Below are 19,150 nucleotides of genomic sequence, written 5' to 3'. Positions count from 1 at the left end.
TGACCACAAGGAAAGGCTGAAGTCATGGCATTTGCTCAATGTAGAAAAGAGTAAACGGAAGGCAGGAATGATGATCTTCCAAATTAATTAATTAATTACTTTTTAAAAGTTATTTTCTGGAGAATAGTGATAATTTTTCCTTTTTTGCTACTGGATGCAGGACACCAGCACAGCTGATCTTCAGAAGAAGCAAGGCTAGAGTTGTTTGCTGCAGTTCCATGCTCTTCCATGACACTTAAAGTGAAAGACTCAACTTAGTGTCCTCTTACCTCCAGCTGAATTCAGCTAGGTACCATATCCCTGGTGATTTTCAGCAGTAACTAGCCTGCGCCCATTTCCTGTGGAAGAAGTTCCTTCCATCTTATGCGTGATGATGAAGATTTCTGTTGAGCCATTTGCTGAAGCGTGGCTTCAGCCTCAGTGCAAACAATTTGCTTCTGAAGAGTCTAAAAGGCCTTGCAGCACAGGGCTTGCTGATGAAGGTCGCCTCAGTTTGCTGCTGCTGTTTCTCCAGCATGTCTTGGTGACTATGCTAACAGGTTATATGGCCACAGCATCCCACTGTTACTTTTTGTCCCAATTCTGGAAGTGCTGTTTTCTACATTTCCTTACACCTACAGAGTCTGTGCTATTTTTTCTTACCTGTCTTAACCCTCTCTTCTGTAATGAAAACGTCCTTTGTCTAGATCATGAATTGTTTCTCCTTGTTAATCTCACTCTCACTCTGGTACATCCTTCTGTCTGTGTTTGCCTGAGTAAGGACCATTAAAAGTCATTAGAACATGACTCCAGATGAGCAGTAACCCCAGAAAAACATGGCTTCTCCTGTAGTAAAGCAGTGCGTGCATGCTGTTTGTTTTCCATCATCGATAGGCTTCTTTTCTGGACACCTTTTTGCCTGGAAATTCTGACTGTTAGAGAGCTCTGAAGTGTGTTGCTTTTACAGAAGTACATTGAGTGGAACGGGACTGCTGTTTGCTCGGCAAAGAAAAAACTTCCCTAGAAAGCAGACCCTACCTGTGCCATGCATGCTGCTGATCTGAGTAACTTCACATCTGTTTCAATGTCCAGCTGTTCTGAGGGCTGATTCTGGAGTCTTAGTCCCAAGCCCCACGGGAGGGGATAAAGCCCAATTTGCCTGCGGTGTCTCATGCAAAGTCTGGGTGTCAAAGCTGGAGCACTTGACACCACCACTGCTGGTAGTCCTTGCTGACCTCAGCTTCAGTTCAGAGCTTTTTTCCTTTTCAGTAAGTAAAAGGCCACAAGCTGGGGTGAGCATGAAGAAATGATGCACATAAACTCTTGAAAACAGGCAAACTTATCCTTAGCAGCAATTAATGAGAAAAGTAGGAATACACTATGGTACTGAACAGCTTAAGAATACTTCACTGTTGTGAGGTACTGTCTGACCTTCAGTAATGCAAATATGCTGAGTAATTCTATGAAGTGATGAGGAGGAAAACTGCTAACCTTCTTCAAAAATATCTGACTAGCACATAATGCTAGCCATATTGTAATGGTTTAATTATTTCTTTATAGAGATGGTCTTGAGGAATTTGTGATTATAAGATCATGCCTTCACAAAATCTTCCAATAATTCTGAAATAAATCTCTTGTAGATCAGTAAATTTCTGAAAAAGCTATTTTTAAAAAAGACAGACCAACCTGTGTGGCTACAAAGATTTCCTGAGGTGTTGAATTAGTTGAACCAAATATATATTGTCTATCTAATTTTTTGCAATGTTGGGGGATAATTTTCTCAATTATTTGAATCAAATGTATTTATCATTCCATCTAAAGAGGAGTGAATTTACTTGGAAGTGTTACATCAGTGTCACTGTCTTCCTCTGGGTGAGGAGAGAGGTCTGGAGCATCCCAAAGGTGGAGTACCTCATCAGCAAGTGTTGCCGTGTCAGACCCATCACTGATAAGTAGTGTGCAATACATACACGATTTATGAACAATAAATTCCTTCACAGATGAATATCAATCTGGAAAATGTTTTGCAAAGAGCTAGACAAAGTTATCTTCATGTTCTGTGTTGCTATGTGTGGCATGACTTGAGACTCTCTTAACAGCTGGTGAAATATTCTGTTGGCAAGCCACCAAACCATGCTGGAGACTTTTGAGTTTTCCCCCAAGGCTCCACCATATCAGTCCTGTAACGAAGAGTGCCCCAAGTTTACAGAGAGAAATTCAGACCTTGCTGGATGTGAAGGAGCCTCAGGGTGGGCAGCATCCACATCTCAGTGCGTGCTGGACCAAATGTGGGCATCTCTTTCCAGCCTCAGCTTTCTCAAGGAGCAAGAGTATCTGTGGAAATGTCACAGCTCAGACTGGAGGAGGCAGTCAACATTAAGCATCTGTATTGCTACTCGGAGCATATGGATTAATTTAGAAGCCAAACTGATAAAACACAACCACTAGTTGCCTGTCTTCTAGATGTAATGGTGAAGTGGAAGGAAAGTTAATTCGCCTGTTAACTCTTTGAGGTTCTGCAATGAAAAATGTGTGAGCTCTGTTAATTACCCATGTAGGCATGGCTGAACTCTCATGTCTGTCATCATCTATGCATGGTTACTGACGTAATTGTAATTTTGGGTCTAAGGTTGTGGATTATAATCTCACAGGCAACCATTAGAAAAATCGTATTATATCAAATCCAAATGTCTCTGTTAAATCAGATTATCTTTTTTTCCTCCCCAGCAATTCTGATTGTTGGTTTGTTTTTTTTTTACAAAAAAGCTTTTATCTGGTCTTCCTCCACATTGAAGAAATGACTTTCATTTGTAAATTACCTTTTGTCTGCGTTTTGTGATGAGAAGTAACCTAGAGATACCTATAATGCTATCAGATGACATTTACCAACATCATATCATTCTATTGAGGGGACATTGCATTTTATTACTAACACTCGGTGCCAAAATCCATTTATTTTATTATAAATTGGTTCCATTTGAGTTTAGTCAAGACCAATAGGAAATACTGTCATTAGATATCGGAACTGAGTACAGAAAATCAGGTACTGCAATGTGACATAAGGGGAAATAGCCTGGAAAACATCACTAAAAGTGAAAGTCTGGTTTCCTTATTTCTTTGATCCACTGAAAGCATACAATCAGAGCTAAATAAAGTAAAAGTCATATATCTATCTACCTATCTTCTGTGGGACTGGACAGTGGGAGAATGCATGTGTACTTTTAAGTTCAAGGCCTGTTATATTGAATGTGATCTTGGCCTTGTGACTGAAAAGCTTTTTGCTTGATTATTTTTTATTTAACTCCCAGCAGAGAGGAAGAACATCACATACTTGCTGTGATAAATCCAGAGAGACAGTCTGTAAAGAACAAAGTTGTCTTTTTACAGGTATAATTTAAATGTTTAATTAATAAAGTGAAAACTGTGGTAGCCACAGGTAAATCACAATTTTATATTTGAAATCTCTTTTCTTGGCCCAGGAAATACTTGATTAATTTAGAGATAACAGATTGCCTGTCAGGTATCACTGCTGAGGATTTTGGTAGGCTAAATTATATTAGGCTTCTTGTGCAAGGATGAGCTTTAGTGGCCCTTCTGTACCGGAGACAGAATTGTTTGTTTTAGCACAAAGATTTTTGTACACAGATACGTGCACAAAGATACATGTCTTTGTAGTTGATTTTAGTCTTCTGTTGACAAGATGGCAGAAGTAAATTTTTAAAACGTTCTATATAGGCAGTCTACTCCATCTTTTGATATTTGATCATTTGATCAAATTTGATGCTATGCTACTTTTTATGCTTTGAAAACATGACGAGAAACGTTTTTCTAGGGACTGCTTTAGCCTTTTTCCCTAGTTCTTAAAGATTAGGAGTATCAAGTAAATACACAGCAGAGCAGCTAGCTGGTCACCAGGTGAACGTAAACATCAGAAGAGAAATTATTAATCATGGCTTTTTGGTAGGATTGTCAAACAAATCCAGATGATAGTGCCCTTGTCTTTGATGCTATAAAAGGGCAAAGGATCAGATAGTCTACTGCTTTGAAAACCTTGAAGTCCAAATGGGACAAAAGTGCATAGAAGTTCAGTAAATGAAGTTGTCACATGAATAGAGTGAAATGTTATCAGGGGAGTAAATAACATTTCTTCTGTTGCTGTTATTTTTTGGAGGGAGCAGTATTAAGGAAAGTGTCTGATCAACAGTAAGTATAGAGGACACACCAAATGGGAGTAGGAAAGCGGAGGAGCTGGTAAGAGGGAGGAAAATAATGAGGAACATGTAAGTGAGCCTGGATGCACAGCTAGTTTCTACAAGGCAGAGACCCTCTGGTCGCTATTAGAAATCTATCCGGGTATTTTTCAGCTATATGAGTAAGTATAGGCAGAAACAACAGTGGCTGACAGGACTTTGTATTAATTCGGCAGAGTAGCACTTTGATTTATTTGGGATACAGTGAGGGACACAGAAATTCAGCCAAGGAAATCATTGGTGATTGTGCAGGCAGTTAAATTTAGCTCTTGTTCAGCCAAAAGAAGTTATCAGTCTTTTCAGGAAATGTGAGAACAGCAATAGCCAGAGAAGGGCAAACCGATTGTCTTTCCAGTTGTTTAAAATGCCTTTTTCTTTACTTTCCCTGTTTTGTTTAGCTCTAGTGCAGATAATCTGAATACAGCAAATTTCTGTACTACGAAACTCCTTTTCACAGAAGGATAGCCCGGAGATTAAGGTGCTAGCCTCAAACAGATTTAGTACACGGCTTGTGACTAATTTCCTCTGAACTTGGTGTAGATGTTACTTGCCTTTCCTGTATCTTGTTTCCCCAATGGTAAAGTGAGCAAAGAATGAACTATTATTGCATTAAGAAATTTTGTGAGGAAAAAGAATATTCAGAAGTTTGAGGCTTGTAGATGTTGCTATGATATTAATAGCTCAATTCATCTGCCCACACATAGGCTGCTTGAGTTGCATCCTGCCTTGCCTCAAGCTGCTTTTCCAGAAGACACTTCCATAGGTCCTGTGTCATATTTGCCACCTGCACAGAGATGTTTGAAACATCCTGTGCCATCTGAGATGCCTACGGGAAGGCAAATAAATCAAACCCACGGTTTCTCAAAGTTGATTCTTTGCTTTTAGATTGGTCCCTATTGTCTCAATGTTTTTTCTTCCATTTAATTATTTCTTTGATTTCTTTTTTTTTTTTTTTTTTCTTTCTCTACATCTTGGTCTATGTTGTTTCACATTTCTTTCCATTTTGTTTTTGTCTCCAAGCTATATCCCGTGAAAATCACCTGCTGTGCACCATTCCAGCATCTCTACCTGGATGCTGTCCTTTATTATACAGGACAGTCATGCAGAGCAGACTGGGGAAAACTGTTCTAAGAGCTTGTTTACCTTTTGAAGTACATGGCAGTTCTTTGAAGCTGAACCAGGCTTTCACATCCACTGGGAATAAGCACCTTTCAGAATACATGCAAAGTGTCTGATGAGCCACCTTACTATGTGGGACAGGCTCATAGTGTTAAACCCTGTGAAGGTCTTAGCAAACAAGCAGAAGACGACCCTAGCAGTACATCTTCATAACTGTCTTCATAGTATCCCTTCCCTTCTCACCAGCATAATGAGACCTAATGGACTTCAAAGCTCGTCCTTCAGTTTCTTTAAATTCCTTCTGCCCAGCTAAGTTTTACGACTGGACTTCTTGGGATCACACACAGAACAACAGCCACCTACTAGTGTGTTAAATTTTACAAGGGTGTCTACTTCCAGTAGACCAAATTTGCTGGATGTTGCAAAGAAAAGGGTGAGCAAGGGTCTGTGCAGTTGTGGGGCACTGCAATGTGTGAGTCACTGCTCTCTGTGAAGTACTTTCTGGTTTTAACCAAATGACCAAGGACTAATGTAGAAGTCTGTGGCTTCATTCTGAGAGAAGTCATAATCTTGTTTATTTTGTGGATCTCTCTAGAGTATTTTTATATTATCTGGGCAACGTTGTACAATTAGATTCTGTAATTTGCAGAAAGTTTATTATAATCATCTTTCATAGCATAATGTTTGTATTTGTCATTTAGGCTGCATAGAAGGACCAGGTTTTCCTCTTTCAATTTTCATTAAGAGAGTATATCTTATCGTAGTGTTTTATCCTTGTCTGGATATTATTCAGTACTCTTCTCATTTGTTAGCAAATTGTTTCCATACATCATGGTATTTTACAATTCTCAAAGCACTAGCAAGCAAAAGCTGACAAAAAATTAACAAAAGAAAAGCAGCCATGAGAAAAGTGAACCCTTATGCTTCTTGAAACAGCAAATACCTTATCGGAGCTTTGCAAGCAGCAGGACTATCCATCGATAAGAAAAATTCATCAGGACTATAAAATGTAAAGAGCCCACATCAGGAATTCATTGAAATGCAGTTTGTTAGGGGTTGGGAGAGGGTTCTGGAGGAGTGTCACTGCACACTTGTCATGTATCTTCCTTAGGCATCTTCTTCTGAGGAAAGGTGGAGAGAGGTTGGTGTATTATATGGATGATTAGTCTGACCTGTAGAGTGGCTTTTATGCTTTTCCATACTGCAGAGTGCCTGGTACCTAGCAGCTGCCCTCTTCTGTTGCTTGGGCCACATTTCATGCATTAATGCATTTTAAGATTTTACTTCTCTTTTGCTTTGTGACACTGTGCAGCAGAAACTGCTTCTGTCATATATTAGGATAGCAATTGTGGAGTTGCAGTTCTCCACTAAAGGTAGATTCCCAAATTGCAGTTTACTGTGATGACCTTTCTCCTAGTATACAATCCACTCTGTCCAATTTCAGCAATGAAATTCAACTGTAAATGGTGGGCAAATGAGGGTAATTGTGCCCAGTGTAAAAGATAACTTAAATGGGGAACAAATACTAGTACAGTAAAAGATATAGTAAGAGATTGTCTGGTTGATCTGGAAACCTGTGCTAAGTTTAGTCATTTCTGAAGATCAGTAATGGAAACAATGTGGACTGCTGAAGATGAGGAAGAAGAGAGAATGACCAGAGCAGAGTGAAAGCGTAGGTGTTTCTTGCAAGTCTTCTGCTTTCTTCTGTGTCTGACTGAGCTCTTGTAAATTTATTGGCCATCTCCATGGCAATTATTTCTTTTAAAAAGGTGTTGTGTGTTCTGGATTGGAATGTCATAGTTTGCTCCTTAATGATTTAAAGCGTGCTTTCTTAAATTATTATCTTTGTGTTTTATGCACCAGTGGATCTTCTTGAGACTGCAACAGACCAGAGCATCGCCCTTCTTGACTCACCTCCCATGTCTGCCTGGTTGCCAGCTGCAGTCCTCGGGATAGCTAGTGTGGTTCTGCTATGAACTAGCATGACACAAAACAATTGCTTATCATTGAAGAGCTTTATTGGAGTGTCTTTCTGCATTTTCTATAGCTGTCTTAAAACAGACCGTTGGGCATTTTACTAAACAGGTTTTCGGGCTTTTGAGAGTCTGTCAATGACAAAGAGATTTTTTTTTCCACAACCCTTCAACAGATATTAATGAGAACAGAGGCCTGGGCAAATATTTGTCACTGTCAGCTGTTGTTTCTGCAGGAACACAATGGTGGAATAGCAGCAGTACAAAGGCAAGTGGAAACTGTGTGGCTGGAGAGTGTGGAAAGCATGACATTCAGTCAACCTCTTGGAAAAGAGAAGTGGTTTAGCCTGTTGCATTGGAGCTGTGTTGGGATCAAAATATTCCCAGCAGAACTGAAACCAAGTAATATACTGCCTATTTCAGATGCGTATCTTAATTGTGTGATACAGTAATTTATACTTTTTGGGTATGTCTGGTTGCTGATCTACTTTACAAAATCCTAATAATATTAAATATGGTACAGTTTCTGGCTAGCGCAAAAAAACCGGAGCTTGTTTGGAAACCCAAGGTTTTAACTCTAAAAAGAAAGTGGTTTTTTTCTCCCTAAAGTGCTCAGCTGCCTAACTTATTAGCATGAAAGCCAAAGAATGTTAATCTTTTGCTCTGTTTAGCCAGAAACTTACTCCAGCACTCTCAAATGGAAATTCTTGGAGGGAAAACAATGGAAAAAAAACCCAAACAAAACCCACTTTGTTTATCCTATCACTTCCCCACCTATGATAACAATTGCTTTGCACGTGTACCCTGAGATTTTAGGTCATATTCCGTGTAAATTAATTTCTGCAGGAATCAATACAATACCAAAAAGTTCTTGGAATCTATATTTTTTAAATGCCTATTGCTTATATACAATTATAACTTGCTCAGAGAAACCAAAGAGAAAATGAAGAACAGCACTAGTAAAAAGTCACGCATGAGTTTGCATCTGTGGAGATTCAGAGTACTTTGCTGTTCTCAGAAGATTTTTGGACAGTCCATGACAATGGTTTTGGACTCTCACAAGTGTGTGTCTTGCTTTTCATCCTGAGGTTATTCTGTAGTAGCCTTAAACAGTGCTACTTGTGAGTTAGATTAGCTTAGCTTTTTTAGTGTTTTAACAGTCCTGGGATTTTCTAATAAACTCTTGTCCTGGGTAGTCTTTTCCGAGCAGTCATGTCTTCCTGCCCTGAATAGTTTTGAACATGCTGGCGGCTGTTTAGAATACTGCTACATGACTGGGGATGATGCATGCTGGGATGTGTGATGAGATTACTGTCAACTCCTGTCCACCCTACTGCTGCTGCAGTGCAGGGAGCTGTGCTGCTCTTGAGGCAGCTCTGGGTGACCACAGTTTACATCAGACAATCAGAGTTGTTTTGGGTGGGGTTTTTTGTGTGTGGGTTGTTTTTTTTTTTCCTCCTTTCCTTGAATTGCTAGTCTTGAAAATTTTTTAGAGGAGGATGGGTATACCTGTCCGGGTGGTATTCTCAGCAGCTACTGTAACACTGTCATCCTTGGCACAAGACAAAAGTTTTCAATATAATCAAGCTTACTCAAGCTCAACTGTAACTTTTTCTATTATATTAGTTCCCTTTCTTTGGTATGTTGCAGATACTAACAACATTGAGTCATTATAAAATTCATCATTTTACATCAAGATCAGCATATTACTGTTTCTTTGTAACACTTCAGACCTTCATAGAACTGAAATGTATTATTTGGTAGATGAAGGCACTTAAAAGACTAAAGAGGAAGTGTTCAGTCTTATGTCTTCCAAAGAGTTTATTAAAGATGCACCATCTCCAAATAGGAATATTCTTGTGTTTTGTATCTAGATGTGTACTCTTGATGACATTTCTGAATGTTATCAGACATGTTTGATGTTCTTGCTCAAATTTTATGTATTTGTGTAGAATCTGTCACTTATCTATCTTGGTACCTCATTGCCAGACAATGCCTCTCTACATGTGTTCCTTCGGCATCATCTAGGTTTACCATCAGATCAAATTTATCTTTTACTTCATTCTCAGTGCTAATTTAGTGCTAATTAAATAATTCAGACTTAAGTATTTAGTTCATATATTCTTAGCAAGATGCTGGGTCAACACTGATATTCATTTTAGACCCTTAATGTAAATCAGTGCATTCATGAAATTGTACAATATCACATTTGGTGACCACAGTTAAGAAAAAAATAAAGCAGCTGTTTCAAATTTCAAAGTCTGTGTCTGTCTCTGTTTCCTCCCCACCCCCCAATCCCACCTCGCATTATTTTTGTGTCTTTATATGTCACTTTAAAAGAAAACTTACTGGTGCATGATTTAGTCTAAATATATGAAATGGGGTATCTTTTCACCTACTTCTTTTTTGGGTAGGGTGATTATGTTCACCACCTATTTTATATAGTCTTCAAAAGACTACAGAATACTTGACTGTAGAATGTTTATTGAGGTTCAGTTCATGTCTGTTTCTTTAATTGTTTTAATTTATTTTAAATGGTACAGACTGTTCATACACATTGACAGATGTTCTTAACTCTTAACACCAAAAATTATTTCTCTGTACAGGCATGCTAAGAAAAAAAATAATTGCTAGCCACCTGCCTTCTCCAAGTCCAGGCCTCCTTGGAGCCCTATGGGCCATTGAATGTTCAGCAACAGCTTTGGTTCCTCTGCTTTTTCTTTTTCCAATGCCTGCATCCAAATCCACAATATTGGTTATCTACTACATGGGCCTACAAGAAAATATTATCCACTTATCTGTCCAGACCTCCTTTCTTTGGCATATTATAGAACACTCCAAGGCTTTTGCAAAACACTGTCCATCTACCCTTCTCCTGCCCTCAGGGACCACCAATAAACTGAGCTATTTCTGTTACTAAATCTAATCCTTATCTAGAAGGGTGGTTGAACTGAGGCTGAAGGGGGAGGTTAGGCACTTGTTGCTCCTGGGTACAGCCTTCATTTTATCTTTATGGGCCATCAGATGCTTTCCAGTGACCTGGGTCTTTTAAGTCTATCTTCTCTTGATCAATATTTAAACCTAATGCTAGCAGGCTGTCTACTTGCCTTTTCCTAACCCTAGCCCTAAACCAGATCCTGACTCTAATCTTCACCCAGGTGCTCTATATAACAAGATGAACAATGTCTAAAATTTATTTCAGCCTTACCCGCAAGAGGCATTTGAGTTAGGGGAACCTGTGTGTAGTGTAGAAAATCTGGCCTTAAACCTACCCCAAAGACACCCTGTAGGTGGTTACCAAACTGTACGCTTCTGTTGACAAGAGACTTCTGCTTTGAGACAGAAGTGCACAAATAAGTCCTGAAAGGTAGATCAATTTTTAAGACTTGACTTCAGTTTGATCACCTCTCTGTTTAGACTACCAGTAGTAAAGTCATGGTTACGATTAGGTTGGTTATAAAAGGCTGAGCTATACATTCAGTGGTCTGTGGGACTGTATGGATGGGATCTAAAGGGACCCGTGAGAAATAGTTTATTCTAGCTCTGGTCTGCTCTGCTGTTTCTGTATAGAATTGTGGGGTGGGATTAGGATTGCATGTAGGAAAAGAGTGAGTGAACCCCAGTTGTCTGTGTGTATGGCATGGGCTGCAGAGCTTCCATGAGGGCAAGTATCTTCAGCTGATGCCAAGCCTCTGGCTTGGAACTTCTAGTTCCAGTCATATGACATATCTGTAGTTCTGGTTTGGGTTAGGATTAGGAAAGTTGGGAATCTATGTAATTAATAGTTATTTAATGTAACCCTGGATTAAGATTAGGTCTTGGTTTTTGCAGAGGCCAAGTTTTAACGCTGTCTTAGTCTCAGTTCAGCTAAATATCTGTAGAGAAATTGAAAGTCGGAGATAGGATTGAAAAAAACCCAAAGCATAAGAGGTGGGTGCTGTGAGAGGTGGGTTGTTCCCTTTTGAGCCTTGTACTATTGTGCCTGAGTGCACATCTGGAGACATGGGTGTGTGCCATTGATATTTTGGGAAAGAGAAAGAAGTTTATCATCACAATCATTTTTGCCATGGTTTATTACCTACGTTATGAATTGCTCAGCCTACAGTGAACATGCCTGCTACTTGTTCCTGTGAACATGATTTGAATATATTGCTGTGGTCAGGAGGCTTACCTGGCAGGTGCCTCTTTGAAAAGATGTTAGATTTTTGTACAGCTGCCTGGTGTGGATCAAAGTCGTGCCACAGTCGGGGTCAGGCTGTTAGGCTTATTGGTGACAAGGAGCCATGTGAAGGCCTGTGATGATTTGGAATGTTGAATTAAATGATTCCTCTGTAAAACCATCTGTGATACTTTTTAATATTTTATGAAGACGTTGGTGATGAGAGTGTATGAGGACTTTGGGACTAGTCAACAGGCTTAAAAGCAACCCAAAATGCCCAGATGAGGCAGGGAAATGAAAAGCTAAAATGCAGCTGTCTGCCACAAAAGGCTGCTTTTTGTCTTTTTTTTTTTTTCCTTTCTGATGTCATTCTTTCTGGTGTAAATACATCAAAACTTCCCTGAAATTCCATAGGCCAGGTCCACAGGTAGCATTGCATCACCTTCGTGAGCACCTTGACCCCTGCTTTCCACTATGGCAGTGCTGGCTGCCCCTTTTTGCAGCTGGTTTTGTGGTATGAGGCTGGCTGGGCTTAGGAGAGGCAGGTGGTCGGAGAGACAATATGGCAGGACTGAAGCTGTTCAGGGGTTTTTTTTAGAAGAATAAGTGGTGATGCTTATATGTTTATTCTACTGTTTCTGTTTTGTAGGGTTTTTCATTTGTTTGGTTTGGGGTTTTCCTGTGAAAATGGAAAGTTTGGTCAATTTGTCATGGGAGAATGATCTCAACACCACTGTATGAGACGGTTCATCCCACATAGAAGTAGTTCATACAAATTTATGGGTTGCTTGACAAGAAGAGTGAAGCCTCTTTGCAGCTACCTAGAAGTTTTCAATATTAAAATGAATGGGTAGTGTCAGGATTTAATAACTGAATGCATTTATTGTAGTTAAATGCAGTGTAAAGTGTAGCTGTGTCAAATTACTTTTGAGATTGTTATCACATGAATAGCCCTTACTGCTGATATATTGCAGTATATTAATTATCTAGTAGATGACAATCCACTTCTGAATTAAGGAGGGGAGCAAATATGAACACCAATAGAAGTTTTAAATAAGCATCAGTGGTAAAAACTTCTCACACAGCCTTACGGTTCTTTATTCTCTATGAATTCACGTTGAAAATCATGCAGATAAGGATAATGTTAATACCACTTGATACAATGAACCATAAACAGAAGAAAAAAACTAATGAAACTTGATTATTTTTTTTTCTTTCTCTGTTTGAATGTTTGAATTGGCTTGTAGTGCCAGCCAATTTCTCTCATTCTTCTTGCTTTGAAACCCTGGGATTCTTTGCTAAAAAAAAAGTTGCTTCATTAAAAAAACACATATGCCTAAGGACTCCGTACTTTGAAATATGCTTACACACTTACATGCACATGCCATACTCCTGCTTTTAACCTTTTTTATTTTAACAAAATGATTTCCCGTGTGAACTTCAGAAACGGTAGTATATACAAACACCCCCAAAAATAAAATGCTATTTAGAGCCTAACTGCAAGAACAGAAGTGTTGAACGTAGCAGTGTTTTTGTTTTGTGACATAAATATTAAATTATTCCTTTTCGTTTTCAATATAGGTGCTTCAAAAACTGGGAAAAGCAGATGAAACAAAAGATGAACAGTTTGAAGAATATGTTCAAAATTTCAAACGTCAAGAGGTCAGTCACTTTTTCAGTTTCTTTAATTGTGTCTTAAGAAGAATGCAGTATATTTGAACTTGCTGATTTTAAAGAAGTTGTTACAGCGTACAACTGTTCTTTTTACAGGGCTATAAGGTTTTGTTCTGCTGTTTCCAAAAATAAAGAACAATTGGTTTGTGCAAGCAGAGGTCTAAGAAATGTGCTCATAATAAAAGGACATATTGTAATTGAATATAACACCATCATGCTCAAACCACTTGAGATCAGCAGTGACAGCACATTTTCAACAGCGTAACTGAGAACAGAACCCAGCCCCAATTAAATGCAGTTTTGTAGTTGCCTTCTTGCAAAGAGATATATTTCCTTGGTTTCGTTTTGCGTATTATTTTCATCAGTGGTATATAATAATATCAGTTTTAGAAAAAGTGAATAAGTTAATAGTTTCAGACTGCTGTGTGTTTTTATGCTCCCCGTTGGTGTAGGGGGCTGTGGTGGCAGTGCTGGTGAAGCACTACTGTGGAGCAGTGCTCAATTACTCTTATTGTAAATACAACACACGAAAATGAAGGTGCCCCAAAGAGTTAGTGATCTACTCCCAATGCAATCTTAATTCTAGCCTCAATTACTCCTTGCTTTGTTGGACAGACTTTTGGGCTCCAAGGTGGTTAATTGTGACCATTTATATAGTAGCTTTCTCATATAAATTAATACCATGAGTTGCATTAATGCTACCAAGAAAACTGTCTTTTTATGTAAGTATCAGCTGAGGTATCTGTCATCTGTGAGCTATCATTTAGAGCACATATACAAAGACACTGGAGGGTGAAGTGAACAACTCCCACGCATTTTACACAATGTAAAAATTGCCTCGTGTCAGTGCTTGCAATTCCTGCCCTGAATCAGTCCTATCTAGCACATGCACTTCTGTCAGTTCCATGTAAACACAAACCTTGCATCCTGACTGCTGGGACACTTATCAACTCTTTTGCATCTTATAGTCACTTAGCCTTTATTTTACTCTCTCAGTGTAGAAGGGAAGGAGGTTTTAGGAGCTACTTGGTTGTTGTGTAGATCTTTGTTCTTTCCCAAAGATGAAAATGATAGGAAGTAAATGAATCTATTTCTCTGAGAAGGGTGGTTCCTCCCTTAGATTTCTTAAGATCAGGAAGGCAGTGGGATTTAATAGGCCTGAAGAAGCACTCAGAATCTTTGAAACCCTGCAAAGACATTATATTTTCCCTTTTCTTCCCCTTCCTCTTTTCCAAGTGCGCTAGGGTATCAATGGAGCATTTCTTTCTTCTTCATTGTCCTTACGTTGCTGCTTATCCTTGCTGTCAGTCCCAGCTGTTTGCACAGCTAGTGACTGTTATTAGAAATAAGGCGCATCTGTATAGTTCTTACTGGGTGCAGACGGAGAAGCTAGAGCATCCCCATGAAGAAACAGTTTTGTGGGATTTTTTTTTTTAGCTAAAAATTCTGAGTGAAATTTAAAAGAGAGAGATGAAAGAGTAAAAAAAATCTTTTTAAGCAAAATTATGTCTCAAGTGTTTGCTTTTTCTGTCCTTCACCAAGAATTTTCCTTTCAGCTGGAATTCTTGCTAATGGCTAAGGAGGATCTTAGCATTGCTTACTTCTTATTTTCTCCTCTTTTGATGTAGTAACAAACAGTCAAGGACTCTGCAGGAACTGTATGATGCTAAATCTGGATGAGAATGTGATTTAGGGCCAGGGGAGGAGTTGGGTGGGGAGGAGTAAGTGCAGAGGGACCTAGGATTCCCTTGAAGGGCACATTCAGATTAGGCTAAGCCCGCTGGCTCACCAAGTGAGAGAGACTGTACGTTTATTAAACTAAACACATGTGCTTGCTGAGCTTGCTCTGAAAGAGTTCTGTTGTGCTCAATTCTTCAAATAAAAAAAAATAAAAAAAGGAAAAAATGCTGCAAAAGCACTTTCTGCCATGTTCACCAATGAGAAGCATATAAGTTGCTTAAATTGTCTTAGTTTTGTCCATGCTTTGATCTACAACTTACTAGCAACGCAAAGATACAAAGCATTACAATGTACATCTGAATTATCTCTCTTACTGATTAATACCTTGTAGAATTGCTGTCTTCTGTGAACTCAGGCAGCCATCCCTTCTTGGTTTACATTCAGTCCTGCTTTCAAGATTTTCTCTGCAACTCTAGACCTTTTAGAAAAAGAAAAACCTGAATTTTAGGTATTAAAAAATAAGAAGTCAGTCTGGGTGATTGATCCTTGTGCTGAGGTCCACCCCAGACTGTCAATGTGGGTCATTGCAAACAGAATCGCCCCAGTTAAAGGCTGTCCCATCTTTTGCAGTACGCTCCAGGGTTATTTGTGGTGGTTGCTGACCTAACAAGGCGTTTCTATGGCAGAGGCAGTTTGATAGAAGGTCCAAACTTTACTTTGATTCTTGCAGTCTCACTTAACAGTGCTCTGGCTGTTCCCCGGCCATCTCACCTACCTAGATTTGCTTCTGAGTACTGTCCCTTCAGTTCTGTCTCTTTGTAAGTTGTTTGTAGCTGCTGGTGCCATGCAGGCTCTGGCGATCCTGGTAAGCTGAAAGCTGTGAAAATAGTCTGTTTCTCTTGTTTCTCTACATTATTGAGCCTGCAACATTTGGGAGGTCAACTGGTCTGAAGTATAGAATGATCTTTTTATTAACACTCTCCAAAGATAATAACTGAGGACTCCCAGTTGAGCTCAGGGCAAGGGTAGAGAAAGGAAAGAGAAAGAGTGTAGCGCTCATCACCCAGGACACAGGTAACTGAAAAACTGAAATCTTAACATGCTGTTCCTTGCCTGAATAATAGAATGGGTAGCAGGTATGTACCAAACTCAGCAGAAGGCTATGTATAAGGATACATCCAGCAGATCTATCCATAGGAAAAGCTCATTTAGGGTCCCCAGTGATGCGTTCCCATCTCTTTCTAAATACAGCTGGGTAAGGGCCCCTTCTGGACTTGAATTATCCACAGATGAATTACCCAGATGAATCACCATGGAGAAACTGAGTCATTCCATGCTGGAGAGAACAGAGCACAGTGGCTTTGCAGAGCCTCAGGGCTTTCCCTATCAGAAGCAGTAAGCTGCTGCAGCTGAAACCAACAGTAAAAACACTTAGATTTTAAACAGTGAATACAGCTGTTTTCACCTTCCACTTTAAGTTGTAAAATGAAAATTGCCACTCTAAATCAAAACTTGTTGGACAAACAAAATCTATATAAACTCATATATGACATAGTATGACACAGATTTTCAGTGTATTGCAAGAAATTTCTTGAGGCTTAAACATTTCTCTCTGCACAGCTAATTGGGGATGTGCTCAGCCTCTTAATTGACCCTGAAGTTCAGAGAGGGTATAAAAAAGACACATCTTGCATATTTCTGTTGACTGTGAAAATATCATCTAGTCCATCGGGGATTTACCTGAAATTTCTTCTCTATTCTGTTATTCAGTCAACTGCATCTTACACTTTTTTTGACAGGAAGTAACAATTGCCTTATCCCCAAGTATATTTTGATGACTCACAGTGCTTGCTTCATTTCTGTAAGAGACCAATATTCTATTTTATGTCTATGCATATCTATGTCTCGTTATTTTTCCATGTGTAGTTATGGGACTTCTTTTATTTTACGGGCTACAGTTAAAATACATTTTTAGTGTTTAAAACCATTAACATTATGTATTGTATATGTACACACAGAGATATAGCAATTGCTACTACAAAAGCAGCTGCCATGATATTGTCAGAATAAGGCAAAATGTCGAGCACTGTTGTTGCTAGTTTATAGAATTAGGTAAAAATGAAGAGCCTTTTTTTTGCTCTTATTAAGTGGGCAGAACCTGCCCCTGTAGACTGCTTTACTCGGTGTGCCTTGCAGTAAAAGCTGCTCCTTGGGTGTAATTGTTAGGGGTCCTGAACAGGTTTATCTTAGCCAGACCTCCATTTCACACAAGCATGCTTAGCTACCTTACAGCTGTGGCATGGCATTGTCTTAAAGTTGCTCTGTGAGACAATGTTTATTGAAGTGCTCTTTTTGTATCAGATGTGCCACTGATTCCTTAAAATCTATTAATGAATTAAGATACGCAAGGTGAGATTCACCACCTACACGCAGGTACTTCATGTGCTTCATGGTGTCCCACCTGTCCTGCTGCTGTGGCTCTGTACAGAAGCATATGGCTTTGGCCACAGTCCTGTATTGTACCCACTGGATCTGTGGCCCTCTCGAGCACCCCATGGCCTCTTCAGCCACAACAGGTGCAGGTGTTTTGGCGGCTGAACCCTACCCCTGGAGAGCGATACAGTTCCAGATTGCGAAGCCTGAATGGGGGTATCTTTGAGTTTGGTCTTCCCAGACACTTGTGCAGAACTGGGCAGTGTCATCTGGATGGCCAAGATAGAAACCCATCAGTTCCCTGGGGGCATCTGTGGGCCTTAATGGCTCTGATTGGCCCCGCTTGGACCCCTAACCCTGCACATGGACCTAGGAGTCCCATTTTAGCTCAGCTCTGGGCACACAGTCCCTCCCTAATCCATGTCATAGGCTGGTCCCCATGCCTCTGGGACTTGTGCTTCAGCTGCATCTCCTGCTGCTCCCATCTGGATCTCCCAGACAGACCCTTGACCTGGTTCAAACCCTTGCTAAGTTGAGGGGTATTAGTGAAGCCTTTTTTACTAGCCCCTGGCTCTGCCTGCTTGGCTCAGACCCTGCAGGACAGCAGCCACCAGCGAGGGCATGGCCTGCATTGGGGTCTCTCGTGGTTCCTGGAACAGCCCCATGGAGCTGAGTAGCTGCTTGTGAGGGTTGTGAGTCAGTTGTCTAAATGTTGGCATCTGTTGCCACTTGCAAGGTCCTAGTGTGTTCTCCTTGGCTTCCAACAAAGCTGACAAGTCCCTTAAGAGCAGTTGTTTGCCATTTGTGGATGTATCACAAATGGCACGAAACAGCTATGCTGAGTGAATGGTTTTGACTATAGGATTTTCTTAATCACCCTCATGATTCCATAGGTTGCATTGAAGAAACATCCATTGGCCCTAAGATGAGGAGAGGCACCCAACTCATGTAGACAGTGATAGGTGTCTTAATTTGGAGTTGAACAAAGGACACGATGAAGAAGGGGAGCTTCAATATGTATTATAATCATGCAAAATTCAATCTGTGCTCTGCAACATCTTCTTTTCTCTGGAAATTATTAGGTATCACATGTATCTATTTCACCATCTTTAAACCTACCATGTGTCCTCCACTTAGATGCCCTTATTTTACTGTCTTGTGCATGAACTTGAGATGGAGAAAAGAATCCAAGCAATAAACAAAAAGTGCAAGCTTTAAAATTACTGTGAATGCGAGACACTATTTCTCCTTAGCTGATATTCAGAATTCCTTGGTTGTCTGTGGACACTTCTACTAAACTGCAGGGGATTCTTGATACTTGTTAAGCTGCAACATATTGTTGGTTCGATACACTCCTTTGTTAAACAAAGGTAATGCCAAATGCTATCTCCCTGATAGTGACTCTGAAGTGAACTGGATGCAGGAAAACACAATCTAGACTAGTGGGAGGGAGCTTTTGTTCTGCAAGCCAATAAAGGTTTGCATTCAGGGGGACTGCATCTGCATCTTTTCAGGAGTAGTCCCAAAGTGTACTTCAGACACTGGATGACCACTAGGCTAGATACAAGCAATACAATGCGAAAAGTATTTGGGGAGCTATAGGAGGGGTTTCTCTGCTTATTACCATTTCATCCTGAAACTTAGGTTTAAGAATTATCTTATGTCTGAGGGACCGTTTTTCCTAAGACAAGAAGAAATGTAGTGTACCATTAAATCTCATCTCACCCTCATTAATTTCCAGTTAGGCAGGAGGCCCAGGAAGGTGAGGCCCTCTGTTTTATGCCACAAAACTATCTCTGCAGGAACAGCCCAGATCCATCCTAGCTAATTCTTCATTTGAAACGAGAGAGCAGCTGATCTGATGTTTTGCTTTTTTGATTCTG

The 19,150-nt window shown here is 39.8% G+C and overlaps 1 protein-coding gene across 11 annotated transcripts in view; it reads left to right on the top strand.

Annotated features, from left to right (window-relative positions):
* Positions 1 to 19,150, top strand: part of AMPH (amphiphysin) — a 120,806-nt gene that overhangs the window by 42,949 nt on the left and 58,707 nt on the right. For all 11 annotated transcript variants that reach the window (XM_056334677.1, XM_056334676.1, XM_056334675.1 and 8 more), the window contains exon 2: positions 13,062 to 13,142. In XM_056334677.1, coding sequence (XP_056190652.1) covers positions 13,062 to 13,142 — 81 coding nt within the window. The remainder of the gene's footprint in view (positions 1 to 13,061; positions 13,143 to 19,150) is intronic.

The sequence above is a fragment of the Falco biarmicus genome, chromosome 4 (genome assembly GCF_023638135.1).
Source record: "Falco biarmicus isolate bFalBia1 chromosome 4, bFalBia1.pri, whole genome shotgun sequence".
Taxonomy (NCBI): domain Eukaryota; kingdom Metazoa; phylum Chordata; class Aves; order Falconiformes; family Falconidae; genus Falco; species Falco biarmicus.
This window is presented reverse-complemented; position numbering and strand designations above follow the sequence as displayed.